The sequence below is a fragment of the Aotus nancymaae genome, unplaced genomic scaffold, assembly GCF_030222135.1.
Source record: "Aotus nancymaae isolate 86718 unplaced genomic scaffold, 86718_ANA_hifiasm-v0.15.2.pri h1tg000098l, whole genome shotgun sequence".
In the NCBI taxonomy this organism is placed as follows: domain Eukaryota; kingdom Metazoa; phylum Chordata; class Mammalia; order Primates; family Aotidae; genus Aotus; species Aotus nancymaae.
In genome coordinates, this window is record NW_026988513.1 from 523,015 (window position 1) to 540,296 (window position 17,282).

At 36.3% G+C, this 17,282-nt stretch overlaps 1 protein-coding gene across 1 annotated transcript in view; it reads left to right on the forward strand.

Moving 5' to 3' along the window:
• GMDS (GDP-mannose 4,6-dehydratase) overlaps positions 1-17,282 on the forward strand; it is a 640,483-nt gene that overhangs the window by 288,227 nt on the left and 334,974 nt on the right. The window contains exons 5-6 of the mRNA XM_012464875.3: positions 2,493-2,685; positions 3,491-3,595. Coding sequence (XP_012320298.1) covers positions 2,493-2,685; positions 3,491-3,595 — 298 coding nt within the window. The remainder of the gene's footprint in view (positions 1-2,492; positions 2,686-3,490; positions 3,596-17,282) is intronic.

The following is a 17,282-nucleotide window of genomic DNA, read 5'->3' on the forward strand; positions in this document are numbered from 1 at the left end:
AACCATCATAATGGGAGGAAAGATTGCAAGTCATATATTTGATAAGGAACTTGTATTCAGAATATATATACATATATGTGTGTGTGTGTGTGTGTGTGTGTGTATATATATATATATACCTTTTACAACTCAACAAATGACCCAATTTAAAAATGGCTAAAGGCTTCAAATACACATTTCTACAAAGATAAGATACAAATGGCCGATAAGCATATGAAAAGTTGCTGAATATTATTTATTAGGAAAAAGAAAATTAAAACCACAATGAGCTACCACTTCATACCACTAGGATGGATATAATAAAAAAAAGCCACAACAAGTCTAAGTAGGATGTGGAGACATTGGAACTCTTACTCATTGAAGGTAAGAATGTGAAGTGATGCAGCCATTTTGGAAAACAATCTGGTAGTTCTTCAAAATGTTAAATATAGTGTTACTGTATGACCCAGTGACTACATTCCTAGGTATATATACCCACCCAAAGTGAAAAACAGGGTAAGTGAAAGAAGTCAGTCACTAAAAACCATCTATTATATGATTCCATTTGTATGAAATATCCACAGTAGGTGAATACATAGTGTGACAGGGCTGTTGGGGTCAGAGTTGGAGTTGGGGACCAGGGAGTGGCTGCTGATACTAGGTACTGAGGTACTGAGTACTAGGTATTGAGTTTCTTTTTGGGGTGATGAAAACATGCTGGGCTTAGATGATGTTGATGTTTGCATATACTGCTATGAATATACTAAAAACCACTGAATTGTAAACTTTTAAAAGGGTGAATTTTATGAGTGTAAATTATATCTTAACAAACTGTTAGGAGAAAAGAATATAAGTAATAACAGTGTTCTAAATTTGCCTTCTTGGCTTTGAAAGGTTGTGGATGCAACATACATTTTTTCTTTTGAGTTCCTGGCGGTCACATGACCTTTACTCACAGGCCTAAATAATGTGAGTTTAGTGGTCTAAATAGGGTCCCTGGTGAGCAGTTGCCTGAATACCATTTGCATGTGCCAGGTGACAGCTTCTATTCCAGGGCACACATGCGGGACCCAGCAGTAAGGAAGGCCAGTGACTTTATCCCTTAAAGGGGTTTTTCCAGGTGAAGATTCACGAGGAAGCAGGGGAAGCCTGTTTGCACTGTGCCCAGCTATATCAGCCTGTGCATAAACCAGTGACAAAGATTTTGAGCCTTATTGTAGGGGATTTAATAATAGGTTATTTTGTTCGTTATGTGTAAGTAGAACAATTTAAGAAAGTTTATTAGTCACATTTGTTTTCAAAAAGTGCTCCAAAGAACTGCAAAATATTGAATTATTCTTCAACATTTTCTTAGAAATTAGCTTATATATTAGCGTCTTGAGGTATCCTCTGTCTCATACTAGAAAAAGATTATACATTCGTGCAATAGATTACAAAGTCATTATTATACCTTTAAAATAGAAAATAAAACAACCCTTTTAAAATTCAACTGTACATAAAAATCAATTGGAGCTCATTAAAATGTAAATTTCAATAATTGGGGAAGACAGTGTGGCAATTCCTCAAGGATCTAGAAATAGAAATACCATTTGCCCTAGCAGTCTCATTACTGGGTATGTACCCGAAGGATTATACATTATTCTGTTATAAAGACACATGCACATGTATGTTTATTGCGGCACTGCTCACAATAGCAAAGACTTGGAACCAACCCAAATACCCATTGATGATAGACTGGATAAAAAAAAGAAAATGTGGCACATATACACCATGGAATACTATGCAGCCATAAAAAGGATGAGTTCATGTGTTTTGCCGGGACATGGATGAAGTTAGAAGCCATCATTCTCAGCAAACACAAGAACAGAAAACCAAACACCCATGTTCTTACTCATAAGTGGGAGTTGCACAGTGAGAACACGTTGACATAGGGAGGGGAACATCACACACTGGGGCCTGTCGGGGATAGGGGACTAGGAGAGGGATAGCATTAGGAGAAATACCTAATGTAGATGACAGGTCGATGGGTGCAGCAAACCACCATGGCACGTGTATATCTGTGTAACAAACCTGTGTGTTCTGCACACGTACCCCAGATTTTAAAGTATAATAATCTTAAAAATAAATACAATAAAAGATAAAAATGTAAATTTCCTAGGTCCCCACCCCAAAGAGACTGGTTCAAAATGAATTTTTAAGGAACGCCCCAGATAATTTTGAGGAATAGGGTTTGCCCTATAATAAACCTGCCCTAGGGACTCTAGCCTAGAATTAGGAGTAGTAGGACAACGGTTAAAGTGTTCTTCACATTACCATAGGTAATTAATAGGAATTAAGATTTTTTAGCCATTTGATATTGTAAGTAGATGACATCCACATTCTTATTGTGGTCTTAGAAAATAACATTTTCTCAACAAAATTTCACACTGTGTGAAATTGTAGTCTTTGTCGCTGCTGACACCTTTGTGCTGTGAAGCTATTAATGCAGCTCTGTCTCCATCTGCTTTTTCCAGATTTCCTTTGACCTCGCTGAGTACACTGCCGACGTTGATGGAGTTGGCACTTTACGACTTCTGGATGCAGTTAAGACTTGCGGCCTTATCAACTCTGTGAAGTTCTACCAAGCCTCAACAAGTGAACTTTATGGGAAAGTGCAGGAAATACCCCAGAAGGAGACCACCCCTTTCTATCCCCGGTCACCCTATGGTGAGAATGCTTGTGCACATCTCAGCGCATGTATGGCGTTATCTGTGGGTGTGGGGGGTGTGTGTTTCTTCTTTCATTCTGTTCATGTCTCATGGCTGAAGTCATTTGGGTGTGAGGTTAACATTAAGGTAGACTAAAGTGACTGAACTTGTTGAGAAGCATACCTTTATACGTTGCTAACTACAAGTACTTGCTGCCATTGCCTTCAGGGCGAAATTACCACCTCACTTCACCAACCCACGTTCATTCAACCCTTCCATACAGATCACTTTAAATGGAAAATCAGACCCAATATGATTCTTTTTCTAAACTGTTGTGAGATTATACTGAAGTGATAAGGTTTCATGTTTTTTTTATTTTCCATGAAAGGTTCCTTGAATACAAAACCTTTAAAAAAAAGACTATTATGTCTAATATATTAGTAAAGAAAATATTAATGAAAGACTTCAGTGATAAAATTTCAAAGCATTTGCAATGTTAAGATCTCCAATTTATTCCACTCTAATTCCTCAAAAGTTAAAAAAGGGGAGAGAGAGAAAGAATAAAACCTAAGAAAGATTCAATCAATTAGAATGTCAAATAGTGCACTGTGCATATTAACAAAAGTAATAAAATTCTTAAAGTATTTTCTGGTTAACATGATTAACTAGCATAATAACTTTTATTTTGTCTTTGGCTTTTGATACTTTTTTGTATTTTGATACATTACAAATTATTATTTTGGCAAGTTGTTACTGTTTCAGATGGGTGAAAATCACTGTCTTTTATAATAAACTTCATTACTTTAAAAAAATTATTCCAACAGGGGCAGCCAAACTCTATGCCTACTGGATTGTGGTGAATTTCCGTGAGGCGTATAATCTCTTTGCAGTGAATGGCATTCTCTTCAATCATGAGAGTCCCAGGAGAGGTTAGTAAATATATTAACTGAAAGGAGAATTTTAGACTTTAACAACAACAATAACAACAACAAGTTGCATTTATATGTGGTTCATGTGCTATAGAGACTGAAAAATTTCCTATCTGTATCTAATTATTATGAATGTCAGAATGGCAAATGAAGAAATGTATATCCAGCCTTAGTTTTTTATAATTTTATTTTGAGTTTGTGGGGTTTTAAATTTAACATTCAAAACTGAACAGTGTTCCAGTTTTACCATTTTCATTAGCAGGTCTTATCAAGCATGTTTTCAACCTGAGTGTTAGGAAACTTCTGTATGAATGCACAGGAATAAGTAGTAAACTAATGATTGTTCTTAGAAGTTATTCCTATTCAGATAGACTCAATTTGTAGAATCTATATATTTTTTTACTTTAATTTTAATTTTAATTTAAAATCATAATTTAATTTTAATTTCTGGATTACTTATGCTTCTTTTTAAAATAAATTTTAAATCAGTTTTTTAAACAAAATTTTTGAAAATTGACACATAACATTTTTATGGAGTACATGGTAATGTTTTGAAACAAACAATGTATAGTGATCAAATCAGAGTAATTAGCATGTCTGTCACTTCAGACATTTATTGTATGCTTGTGTTAGGAACATTTAAAATAGTCTTTTCTAGCTAATTGAAAAATACTTAATAATATGATAAACTAGAGAGCACTCTATGGAACACTAGAATTTAATGTGTCTATCTAGCTGTAATTTTATATCCATTAAGAAATCTGTCCTTATTCCCCACTTCCCTGAAGTCAGCTCTTATATTTAGAAGTATTATCAGGTATTTTTGGAAAACCATATTTGTTTGCATTGGCTTGTTGCCTTTTCAGAGTCGTTGATCAGACTACAGCAACGTGCTGGTTCTCTTGTTCCCAGTATTAAGTTTTAAGTAAGAAAATGTGTATCCCCATCATTACTTCTGATTTACTGAAGCATGAGAAAGCTTTACAAAGCATGCACATGTTTTACAAAGTAAAAATTATCTGTAAACTTTCCAAGAAGTTTTATTAAATTTCACTATCATTTAGATTTTTAGTCTGAGAATAAATGAGAAGTCCAGTGTTATAAGTTGTTTCATGACCAATGACTAGTAATGCCTATAATTTTTCAGTGAAATTTTATGTGACTATATAGCTACCTAATTAAACCAACAAGTCATGAAGAAAGATTAAAGTGACAGGCTTATAAAGGTATCTTTAGCGTGAGTACATTTTTATTTTATAATTGCTTAAGTTAAAAATTCTCATGATGGGCTGTTAAAGCATAAGAACCTAGCCTGTCATCATGTTGCCTGAAAGGAAAACAAGTTCACCAACAGTGAGAAAGAATTCTTTAATGAATTTTGTGGTTCTGGGTGCCAGTGGTAAGGGGGAAAGGAAAAGGAAGATCCTAGCTGTTGTTGCCTGCAGCATGTGGTATGAGAGCGCCCACAGAGTCTGCTCAGTCATGGTAATCCCTGCCTCTTTCTCACAAACATGTTCATACACATTGTTTGGCTTTCTGTGTTCTTCGTCCCTCAACTTTTCCACCTGCAAAAAAAATAAAATAAAAGTTAATTGTTGTGGATCAGATCAGGATAGGGAAAAGCATTCCTGGGTTGTAAACTGAAAAAAGATAAATTTAAATATCACTCCCTAATTCTCTGTTTGTGTACCTTATAATGAGAACTTATTTTTTTGTCTTTGTAGATGTTAACCACTGAAAAAAAAATATTTTAAGGCCAGGTACAGTGCCCACACCTGTAATCCCAGCACTTTGGGAAGCCAAATTGGGAGAATCACTTGAGGCCAGGAGTTTGGGACCAGACTGGGCAACATAAGTAAGATCCCATCTCTACAGAAAATAAAAAACAAATCAGCCAGGTCTGGTCATGTGTGCCTGAAGTCCTAACTACTTGGGAAACTGAGTTGGAAAGATTCTTTGAGTCCAGGAGTTCGAGGCTGCAGTGGTCTGTAATTGTGCCACTGCACTGTAGCCTGAGCAACATAATAAGACCCCCATCTCTTAAAAATGATTGAAGGTAATAAAAATATTTTTAAAGTAATACTTCTTCATTTAAAAGAAAATTATAAAGTAAAAGTTTCCATCCTTTGATAACTTCTAGCCCTATCCTCAGACCTACTGTTAACATTCTTTCAGAAAAGTTCTGTATATCTTTAAACATATAAAGAGGCTTCTGCTCTACATATTGTTCTGCACCTTCAGATTACCATGAAGTATCTTTAGGAACTTGACCTTAACTGTAGCATACATCATTTTGTTTTGTTTTATTACATGCCTGGAAATCAATGGTATCACATTTTTAACTATATAATCAAATAATGAGAAAAAGGTATATGTGAGAATGATATTAATACTTTGATAAGATAACTAATGCCCACTATTTACGGCATTTCTTAAAACTTGATAATTAATTTTCATATTAAATTAATCTGACAGTAATGTTTTGCCAACATTGATTGTTGTCTTCTGAGGAGATTTCTTTTCCAGACTGAGAATTCCGTAATGGCAGGACTGTGTTGTATTTGTACATCTCCAGCTCCAGGCAGTGCCTAATTGCTAATAAGCATTCAGTAAATATTTTTAAATGAATGAATAAATGAATAGCTCATGTTTCAGTAGCACCTTACTGATTTGAAAGCTAGGTGATCTGAATTACAGAAAAGTAGAAATTTATAGATATTTACAAATATTTTGTTGATTTTACTCATGTAGTAAAGCTAATAAATGATTTTGAAGTAAAGGTTCAGTCTGATATACATTAATAAACAATGCATTCTTTTTTTTAATTTTTATTTATTTATTTTTTTGAGATGGAGTTTCGCTCTTGTTACCCAGACTGGCGTGCAATGGCTCTATCTCGTCTCACCGCAACCTCCGCCTCCTGGCTTCAGGCAATTCTCCTGCCTCGGCCTCCTGAGTAGCTGGGATTACAGGCACGCGTCACCGTGACCAGCTAATTTTTTGTATTTTTAGTAGAGACGGGGTTTCACCATGTTGACCAGGATGGTCTCAATCTCTTGACCTTGTGATCCACTCGCCTCGGCCTCCCAAAGTGCTGGGATTACAGGCGTGAGCCACCGCGCCCGGCCCTCATTTTTTGTTAATAATCTTTGTACGCCTAGAATTTCCTGTGGTAATTTAAGTGAGTTTATTTTCTTAAGTTGTTTGAGCATTTACACAGCAGTCTTCTTGTTCCCCGTTGTTACAGGGAACAAACCCTTTTTTTCTACATAGTGTGGAAAAATCTTGGTAAACCTCAATCTAGTCGTAGGTATCTAATCACACAGGCAGAATTTGTAGAGCCCAAGTTGATGCAGTGTTTTGGGGCCATATATGTTTTCTCTAACAAAGTATAATTGTCAAAAGTTCCCTCTCATTGCATGAATAACATTTCATGATATTTTCTGACATTCAAAAGTGGGTAAAAAGTATTTTTAAATCTACTGAAAGGCTAAACCAGAAGTTGGTAAGCTAGGACTCATGGGCCAAATCTGGCCTGTCAACCTCGTTTTGAAAATAAAGTTTTTTAAAAAAAAAAAAAGGAAAAGAAAGTTTTATTGTAACACAGGAAGATGCACTTGTTTATATATCATCTATGGCTGCTTTCACCTATGAAGTGCTGTAGTGTGCAGAGCCTAAAATATTTGTTGCCTGGGCTTTTAAGAAAACATTAGCTGGCCCCAGCTGTAGACAGATCCTCAACATCTGAGAAACTATCACTTGGGTTGATTGTGGGTTTCTTGAAGGTAGCCGTCTTTTAGAAAGACTTCCTATAAATGTTAAAGAGAATAGTGAACTAGTTAAGCAGAATTCCTGAAGTACTTTGGCTGGTTGGGGTTAGCCAAGTTGGGAATGCAAAGGAAAAGTTCTTGCTGTCACCAATCATCTTATGTACGAGAGAGAGATCTGCTGTGACGGGGAGAATAGCCTGGTGATCCTCTGCTTCTCCTTGAGAAGTAACTGCAACTCCTGTTGTTGCTGCTGCTACGGCTTCTGCTATGACTATGGCTTCGAGATCGAGATCTTCCGTAACTTGGACTTCTGGGTCCATCAACCTTAACCCAGATGTAGGCAGTTTCTCCCTCCAGGGATCTAAACTTAGTGTTAATCCAGTTTTCGAACTGCATAGGTATAGTTCTTTCCATACAAACTCCATGACACCAGTGCCATCTCAGTAAACATCAGTATAACATACATCACCTGCTTCACGCATGTGATCCTTTAAATCCTGCCAACTTCCACTTGGAGGGAGTCCAGAGACAACCACTGTGTTTTCAGACCTCCTGGATGGGGGGCCATAGTGAAATTAAAAGTGCTACTCCAGAGAACACATCAGTGGTAACAAAGCAAGATAGCCTTATTGCTGATACAGGGACAGTTCTTGTGGGCTAGGTAGTAAATGAAATCAGCCATAGTGTTCTCTTAACCAAAGCCTAACCCAGAACGAGGCCCAAACACTCTTTAATTCTGTGAAGGTGTGAGAGGTGAGGAAACGGAAGAAGAGAAGTTGGAAGCTAGCAGAAGTTGTTTCAAGCGGCTTAAGTCAGGAAGCCGTCTCCACAACATAAAAATGCAAGGAAAAATCACATTTGCTGATGGAGAAGTTGCAGCAAGTTATCCAGAAGATCTAGCTGAGGTCATTGATAAAGGTACCTACACTAAACAGATTTTTGCTGTATACAAAACAGCCTTCTATTGGAAGAATTACATTCTCTATGATTCTCCATTTAGGGAAGAAGATGCCATCAGGGACTTTCATAGCTAGAAAGAAGTCAGTACTTGGCTTCACAGCTTGAAAAGACAGGCTGGCTCTCTTGTTAGGGGCTAATGCAACTAGCTGGTGACTTTAAGTTGATGCCAATGCTCATTTACCTATTTAAAATTTTAGAACCCTTAAGAATTATGCTAAATTTACTCTGCCTATGCTCTGTGACATAGCCTAGATGACAGCACATCTGTTTACAGCATAGTTTACTGAAATTTTAAACCCATTGTTGAGACTTACTGCTCCAAAATGAGATGTCAATCAAAATATTGTGCTCATTGACAGTGTACCTGGTTACCCAAGAAATCTGATGGAGATGTACAAGGAGACTAATGTTGTTTACATGTCTGCTAACACAATGTCCATTCTGCAGCACACAGATCAAGGAGTAATTTTGACTTTTCGAGTCTTAATTTTTAAGAAATACACTTTTTAAGGCTATAGCTGCCATAGATAGTGTTTTCTCTGATGAATGTGGGCAAAGTAAATTGAAAACTTCATGTAAAGAACTTGCCATTCTTGAAACCATTAAGAACATTGTTGACTCATGGGAGGAAGTTCAAATATCAACATTAACAGGAGTTTGGGAAAAATAGATTTTATCCCTCATGGATGACTTAGAGGGTTTCGAAACTTACGTGGAGGAAGTAGATGCAGATGTGGGGGAATAGCAAGAGAGCTAGAATTGAAAGTAGAGCCTGAAGATGTGACTGCTTTTATCAAGTGCAATCTCCTAATAAAGCTTTCACAGATGAGGAGTTGCTTCTTATGGATGAACAAAGAATGTATCTTCTTAAAATGGAATCTGCTCCTGGTGAAGATGCTGTGAATGTTGTTGAAATAAAACAAAGGGTTTAGAATACTATGTAAGTTTAATGCCTTTGTTAAAGCAGCAGCAGGGTCTGAAAGGATTGACTCCAATTTTGAAACAAATTCTACTGTGGGTAAATGCTATTACACAGCACTGCATACTACAGAGAAATCTTTCTTGAAAGGAGAGTCAGTCATAGCAACAGACTTCATTGTTGTCTTATTGTGAGAAATTGCCACAGCCTCTCCAGCCTTCAGCAACCACCATCCTGTTCTGTTAGCAGCCATCAGCATTGAGGCAAGACCTTCTACCAGCAAAAGGCTCAGATGGTCATTAACATTTTTCAATGATAAAGTAGTTTTTAGTTAAGGTTGTACAGGACTTTTTAAAACATACTGTTACTACACACTTAATAAGCTGCTTTTTCCTCTTGTATTCTTTCTTCAAACCTGAAATTCTACATTTACCTGGCTGTTCCATTACATATCTCTATTTTTATATTTACATACACACGGTATTCTTTTTGCTGCAAATGTGGATATAATGATAGCTTTCTACTGGAAATACAGATTTACATTCTCTATGATTCTCCATTTAGGGAAGAAGGTTTTGTTTATTATCTCAAACTATTTAATATCTATGAGAAAATTGGCATGTACAAAATTTTTCTTGCCTTATTACATTTCTTTGAAAAACTAAACAGTTAATAAGACTTGTCATAAAGATGTTAATTATTATATAAGTTGTAAACTATGGGAAAAATACTGAGTAGTTTTTTAATTATTTAAAAATAGTTCAAGGCCGGGTGCGGTGGCTCACGCCTATAATCCCAGCACTTTGGGAGGCCGAGGCGGGTGGATCACGAGGTCAAGAGATCTAGACCATCCTGGTCAACATGGTGAAACCCCGTCTCTACTAAAAATACAAAAAAATTAGCTGGGCATGGTGGCGCACGCCTGTAGTCCCAGCTACTCGGGAGGCTGAGGCAGGAGAATTGCTTGAACCCAGGAGGCAGAGGTTGCGGTGAGCCAAGATCACGCCATTGCACTCCAGCCTGGGTAACAAGAGTGAGACTCCCTCTCAAAAAAAAAAAAAATTAAAAAAAAAATAGTTCATAAATAAGTATATTAGTTTTCAAATATGTTATTTACCAGTAATAAAATCTACTCTTAAATATTATGCTATAAATTGGAACACTGGAAGCAACTGTCTTTAGTAAAGCTAACAATAATATTTCTAGTTCTGATTGTTTATTACATGAGGAGGTAAATAAGAAGAATAGCTATTGTTTATCACCTATGTAATGTAACCAGTTGGCTAATTATATCTTAATTCTTAACATATTGGCAGAGTACTTTGGCATGCCGTAAATACAAATATGGTGACCTTTACAAAATTATACATAACGCTAATATAAGTATATTCCAAATTTAAAAAACATTTCACATGATAATTAAGAGGAAACAAGAAATATAGTCTACCTTCTACTTTTAGAAGGTTAAAAATTTTTAATGATTACATTATCCCCGATTTCCTAATTTTGATGATAGTAGCTATTGTGAATAAAGAGTGAAATACACATAATATTCAGCATTCTTCTTTTTTTTAATGTGGTTTTTCAGTTTTCAGTATGAGTGTAGAATTAGTGGCTTAGATTTCCTACACTAAGTGGAGTAGCCTCGGTTTCTGTTAGGCTTCCCAGGTACCGTGTTCTGGAGGAGAAAGCCCTGGTAAGAAGTGTCCACCGGGAAAGTTGTTCTGTGTTGCTGGCTGTCGGCAGGTGCGGCTCTCATACCGAACAGGCCTTTGCTTTGCACAGGAGGTCAGTTGAAGATTTCCAGTCTTTTGATGAGAATATTTTTCTTATGTTGACTCATTTTAGTCTTTCGATCATTAGGAAAGTTTGGGCAATAGAGTAACCTCTACTTCCAGGACTGACTAAGGAGATAGTGTTTGGTTACATGAGCCTACCTGTGGGCTGCTGGTTACCATCCATGAGTCACTTGTAAGGATTGGCTTCATCTCTGGATACCTTCAGCCTGAGTAAGAAATCACGTTCCATGTTGACAGCATATTTTTTCCATTCTCCTCCCACTCTTTTTCTTCTTTTCTCAGTGTTTAAGAATGGGACATTTACCCAGTCTGGGTACGGTATTCTCTCTCCCCTGTAGATCTCCTTTTCTCTTTCTTTTTTTTTTTTTGAGGTGGAGTTTCGCTCTTGTTACCCAGGCTGGAGTGCAATGGCACGATCTCGGCTCACCGCAACCTCCGCCTCCTGGGTTCAAGCGATTCTCCTGCCTCAGCCTCCTGAGTAGCTGGGACCACAGGCGTGTCCTTTTCTCTTTCTTTCCGTGTTTGCCTAACTCCTAACTGAGCCTCTCTTCTACTTGCCATGTGTAACTTTGCTCCTCCCTCTTTGACCATGGGGCCTTGCAACAGATTCCATCACTACCTCCTTCACCTAGGAGCTCTTCAGTTGCTAAACTGTCTGTTGAAAATTTCATAAGATCCTAGTAAATACCACCAGAAAGCTGATTTATTTTGTATTTCATTCTGAGTCACGAAGAATTTTTTAAAATCATCTCCCAGCTGAGGAAATCAAAGGGTTTTGGCCATCATCGTCATCATCATCATCCTCACTGTGAAAAATGTATACTCATTAGCTCTTTATGTTGCATTTGACATAGTGATTTAATACTCCAAAGGTACTTTTAGAGACATTTTGACTAACTTGTTGAACTTACAAATTTTTATGTGTATGTGGAAATGAAATTCACATGTACTTCTATTTTTCTCTTTTTTTTAGTTTAAAAATGTCTATTAAGATGTTAGATACTATTCTTTCTTTGAAAGAGCTTCTAGGAAGCAGCTAGTTAACATCTACCTGTATCTATTATCCCAAAATACCCTCAGAATTTATCAAATAGAAATTTAGAGCTCATTCCATCTCTCACTTTTTTCAGCAATGAGAAAACAGAAGCAGCATGAGATTGAGTTTTCCAGGTTGTGAAGCTAATAAATGCTAATACTGAGACTAGAAATAATCCTAGGAGAAGTCATGTAAGCATTGTTCATATTTGTGGAAATAACATATATATGAATTTTAGAGTTGACCTGGAGCAAATAAACCCCTGTGATGCTGAGTGGGCACTTCAGCTTGGCAGAGAATTAAGTGGACGTGTTGGAAACTGAATATCTCAGCTGCTCTTACCTTTGTAAAAGACAATTAGTTTGTTTAAAGGCAATATTCCCAATGTTTGACTGAAATAATACAATAAACATAGTTTTATAATATTAAAATATAAATGTGATATGAAATAAATAACTTTTTTTGCCTGTTATCAAGAAGTTGGTAATGGGAAGAACTAATATAAAATACATAAAAAATCAGGCTGGGCATGGTGGCTCTTGCTTGTAATTCCAGCACTTTGGGAGGCCAAGGCAGGAGAATGACTTGAGGCCAGGAGTTTCATACCAGCCTGAGCAATCTAGTAAGACCTCATCCCTGCCACAAAATAAAAAAATAAAACATTAAAAATCATGTGGCAATAGGAAGCTATAAAGTACTTTAAATATACCCATAATTAACAGTGTGAGACTACCACAAATGGATAGTGTACTAGCACTGTTTAGATACTGAGCCATTTCTAGATGATATAGGACATTCCTCTAAACATGGGCTTCATAAGAAATCATATACATCAGTCTAAACACAGTATTCACCTGACTGAAAGAATCTGACTTTTTTAAGGTTCATGAACTTGTGGTTTTGAGTTTTCGTCTTGAGCATTTCTTTTAGCTGCCAAGTATTTTGCTTTTTAAAATGTCTGACTGTATTCATCCTTATAAATTAATCTTCAGAATTTTAAAATTGATAATTCATGTAACAATTATTTAAGTCATTTTGGATAATTTTCCTCTTGATATTTTTCTAAAGATTGTCTTTATTTGTTGCTGTAAAGACAAGACTAATGCTCTAGAATAGTGGTTCTCAACTGGGAGTGGGGGAATGAGGAATGGGAAGACAGTGATTTTGCCCCCCAGAGGACATGTGCCAGTATCTGGTGATATTTTAATTGTCCTAACTGAGGAGGGGGCTACTACTGGTGTCTAGTAGGCAGAGGCCAGGGATGCTGCTGAACATCCTACAGTGCACAGGATGGCTCCCTGTAACAAATAATGATCCAGTCCAGATGTTGAATAGTGGTGAGGATAAGAAACCCTGCCGTAGAATGTCATCCTTCAAAATGTTCTCACAGGATCTTTGTGAATGCCATCTGTAGCAAATGAGATGAATGCCATCTCATTTTTCTTTACACATCACTTTGACAATACAGTAAATTCTTCATAGAACAGTAGGGTCTCATTTTTCTTTATATATCACTTTCACTTTGCAGTAAATTCTTCATAGAACTTTAGCAAACATTTACATGAACACCAAAGACAACCATTCTGATTCAAATAGCGGCAGGGCCTTAAGTATTATGGTGTACTGCAGGTCACACCCAACTCAAGGAAACCCAGGACTCTTCTAATCATTGGAGGCTGAACCCTCACCTTAGTAACCACTGATTGACAGAGCCAAGTCAAGGTGGGTCTGGTACTCTCCCATGCCTCCAAAATCAATGAACATGTTTAACTTTTGTTATTAGTTATAAGAAGAACAAATTTTTCATTTGAGAATAAATTGTAGAGTCCATGATCTGGCTTTGATATAAAACAACAGAACAGATTCAAGATTATCTTTCAATGCGTAGGATTATAATAATATTAGTGTGAAAGGTTCACTGCATATGAGAATTTTCCTTCAAGATTATTTGAATTTATAGATGTTTTAGTGATTTAAGGAATAATATAATGCATGATAGAAATTAGGTAACTAGGACTTGTTTTCACTTAATTACAATAGGCACAAAACACTTTCTCTCTGTACAAATACTACGTATAACATGTCTAAATAAAATAATCTTTTAAAGAATTACTGAATATTCACCAGTCTGGCAAATTCAATTCATGCACTGTAGAAGTATCAAGAAACAGCAAACCAATATTAAATAATTTGATATTTTATTTGTGTTTCTAGCTATAAAAGGTGCTTTGTGGCTTTTTTAGATGAGCATCAGAGACTTAATTTATTGCAAAAAATTTTGGCAGCGCATTGTGAAATCAGAGGATGAAGTAATCCCCTGTTGGAGTTCAGTAGAGCATTATAGGTTTTACACAATACCATTTTGTCTGTCCATAAATGGTTAGATTGTTGGCCACTACTCTTGGACCCACCAGGTTCTGTGTGGCCTTTCTGGTTGGGGCACAAAGTGACATCATCTGGTTTACCATTGCATTTGTAGACTATGATACTTCATAGATGACATGCACACTTGGCGATCATAAAGCTGTCTGGCCCATGTTATTCTTTGTGGAGAGATGAGGTGTAATTGCTTAAACATAAAAGACTTTTGAAGCAATACTTGGTCTAATGGAGGTGCTGATTACCACCAAACAAAATGAAGTCCCTCCCATCTCCTGAGGTGAGACTTGTGGGATTATTAAATTGAATTCAAGGGTTTGTTTTTCAGTGTTTTGTAATTCATGTGACATTTGTGTTTGAAACCAAACTGATAACTGTCTAATGGCATGCACGTAGCACAGCTCCCCACAATATAGCCAGGCAGTATACGCAGAGAACTTGGCCACTCATCAGCTGTGTGCATTTGGGCAAGTCTCTTATTCAGACCTCAGTCTCTCCATCTGCACTGGAGAGGTTAATAATGCCCACCTGATGGGGCAAAGTGCAGCTCTGTCATTTCAGCTCACTGTGAAGGTGACAGGGAACGCTTATGTGGAAAAGATTAATACAGTGCATGGTAGATTTTGAAGATTTCTTTGTTTCATTTTTCCTTTCTCTTTTCTTCCCTCTTCCTGTATTTTCAGTGCTGAAAGCTAGAAAATTAGTTGTTTTACTCCTTGTCTTCCAAAGTGAAAGACCCTTTTGGAGGCAACTCTGTTAGTGGGATTGCTGTGGCTACTGGCATAACAGGACAGTGAGAAATGTGAACGCCTCAGTGCCAGCCAGCTGAAGTTGGTCTTGAACCAAAAGCCAAGAATCTTTCATTGATGTTTACTGATGAAATAGAGTAGTTCACTGAGACACTCGTGAATTGCAAAAAGATAATATAAGTAGTATTGAAGAATTATTGAAATCACAGGAAAAGCCATTCAAAATGAGATTTTGGCAGGTAAACCAGTTAACATTTGAATTAGGAAAGTCAAGAAAAGATGATGACGAATGAAAGGCTTATTGATAAATATCAAGAACATGTGAAAGATTCTTGAGAAAATTAGTGAAACTCCCAGTATATATATATGTATTTGGGAGTTTCACTAATTTTCTCAAGAATATATATATATATTTATTTTTATATATTTATATATATATTTGAGAGTTTAAGTGAAACTCTCAGATATATATTTTTATATATATTTATATATATAAATATATGTGTATATATATATATCTGAGAGTTTCACTAATTTTCTCAAGAATCTTTCACATGTTCTTGATATTTATCAATAAGCCTTTCATTCATCATCATCTTTTCTTGACTTTCCTAATTCAAATGTTAACTGGTTCAGTTATAATAAATAAATAAATATATATATATATATATGTATATATGTGTGTGTGTGTGTATATATATACTTGAGTGCAGCAGTGATCATATTCACTGAAGCCTTGGACTCCTGGGCTCAAAAGATCCTCCTGCCATAGTCTCCTGAGTAGCTGGTCTACAGGTGTATGCTACCACACCTGGCTAATTTTTTTTTTTTTTTTTTGAGACAGAGTCTCGCTTTATTGCCAGGCTGGAGTGCAGTGGCGGAATCCCAGCTCACTGCAACTTCCGTTTTCCAGTTTCAAGCAATTCTCCTTCCTCAGCCTCCCAAGTAGCAGGGACTACAGACATGCACCACCACTCCCAACTAATTTTTTGTACTTTTAGTAGAGACGGGGTTTCACCATGTTGGCCAGGATGGTCTCTATCTCTTGACTTCATGATTCACCCACCTCTGCCTCCCAAAGTGCTGGGATTACAGGCGTGAGCTACCGTGCCCAGCCAGTTTTTTCAAGTATTTTTAAAAGTGATACGTATGTTTTTTTAATGGTCCTGTGAAAATCTTACATGAAGTATGTATAGTCGTGTCAAAAAAATTACTAAAAGAAAACCTTACTTTACTTTGTGACTAGGCTAACAAAAATTACATCGATGGAGTTATAATGTAAATTTTGTTAATTATAAGATAAGTGGATTTTTTTTTTTTTTCAAAATAACATTCTGGAGTTTTGAAAATTTAGTTTGAGTCAAAACTTTCTTTTTCACTATTTGTTATGGGATATTGTTCATTTTCTTAAGTGGTTCACATAAGGATATAGAAGAATTAATTGGATTCTGTCCAGGTTCCACAACGTACTAGATGAGCCACTCTGATGAGTTTCTCAATCTCTCTGAGTCTCAGTTTTCTCATCTGTAAAATGGGGTAATCATAGTGTTCACTTAAGGTTGTTATGAGCATTAAAGGAAATCGTGTAAGTGAAGTTATTAGCATGTTATTATTATTACCATCATTGCTGCTAATGTCCTATCCTACCTAGAGAAGTAAGTTCAGTTTGTGCCACCTTGCAACTTAAAATTTATTATTAATAAATAGGAGGAATAAAGGGAAAGATGCATAAAAGAATATATGACTTTGTTTTCCTTGAACAAGTTAAAAAAGTTAAGGTTTCAGAACTTAGTAAATGAAAGTTAAAATAGGTAAGACCTGGTAAAGTAACTTACGGGATATTAAGTGCTAGAAGAATAATGGTCGGTGCTTCTGTTCTTCATGGGCTAATTCCCCAGGTATTGTTCTTATATATTTTTGGTGTAGACAAACTCTAATGATCCCTAGAGTAAAATGTTCCCAGATTAGGCCAGATTTTATTTTTCAGAAGGCTTGTTTCTGCCTTCTTTCTATTTCTCTTAAGTTAAAGATTTCTGAAAAGCTGCGAAAGCAGGATGTACATGAGGATAACTAGC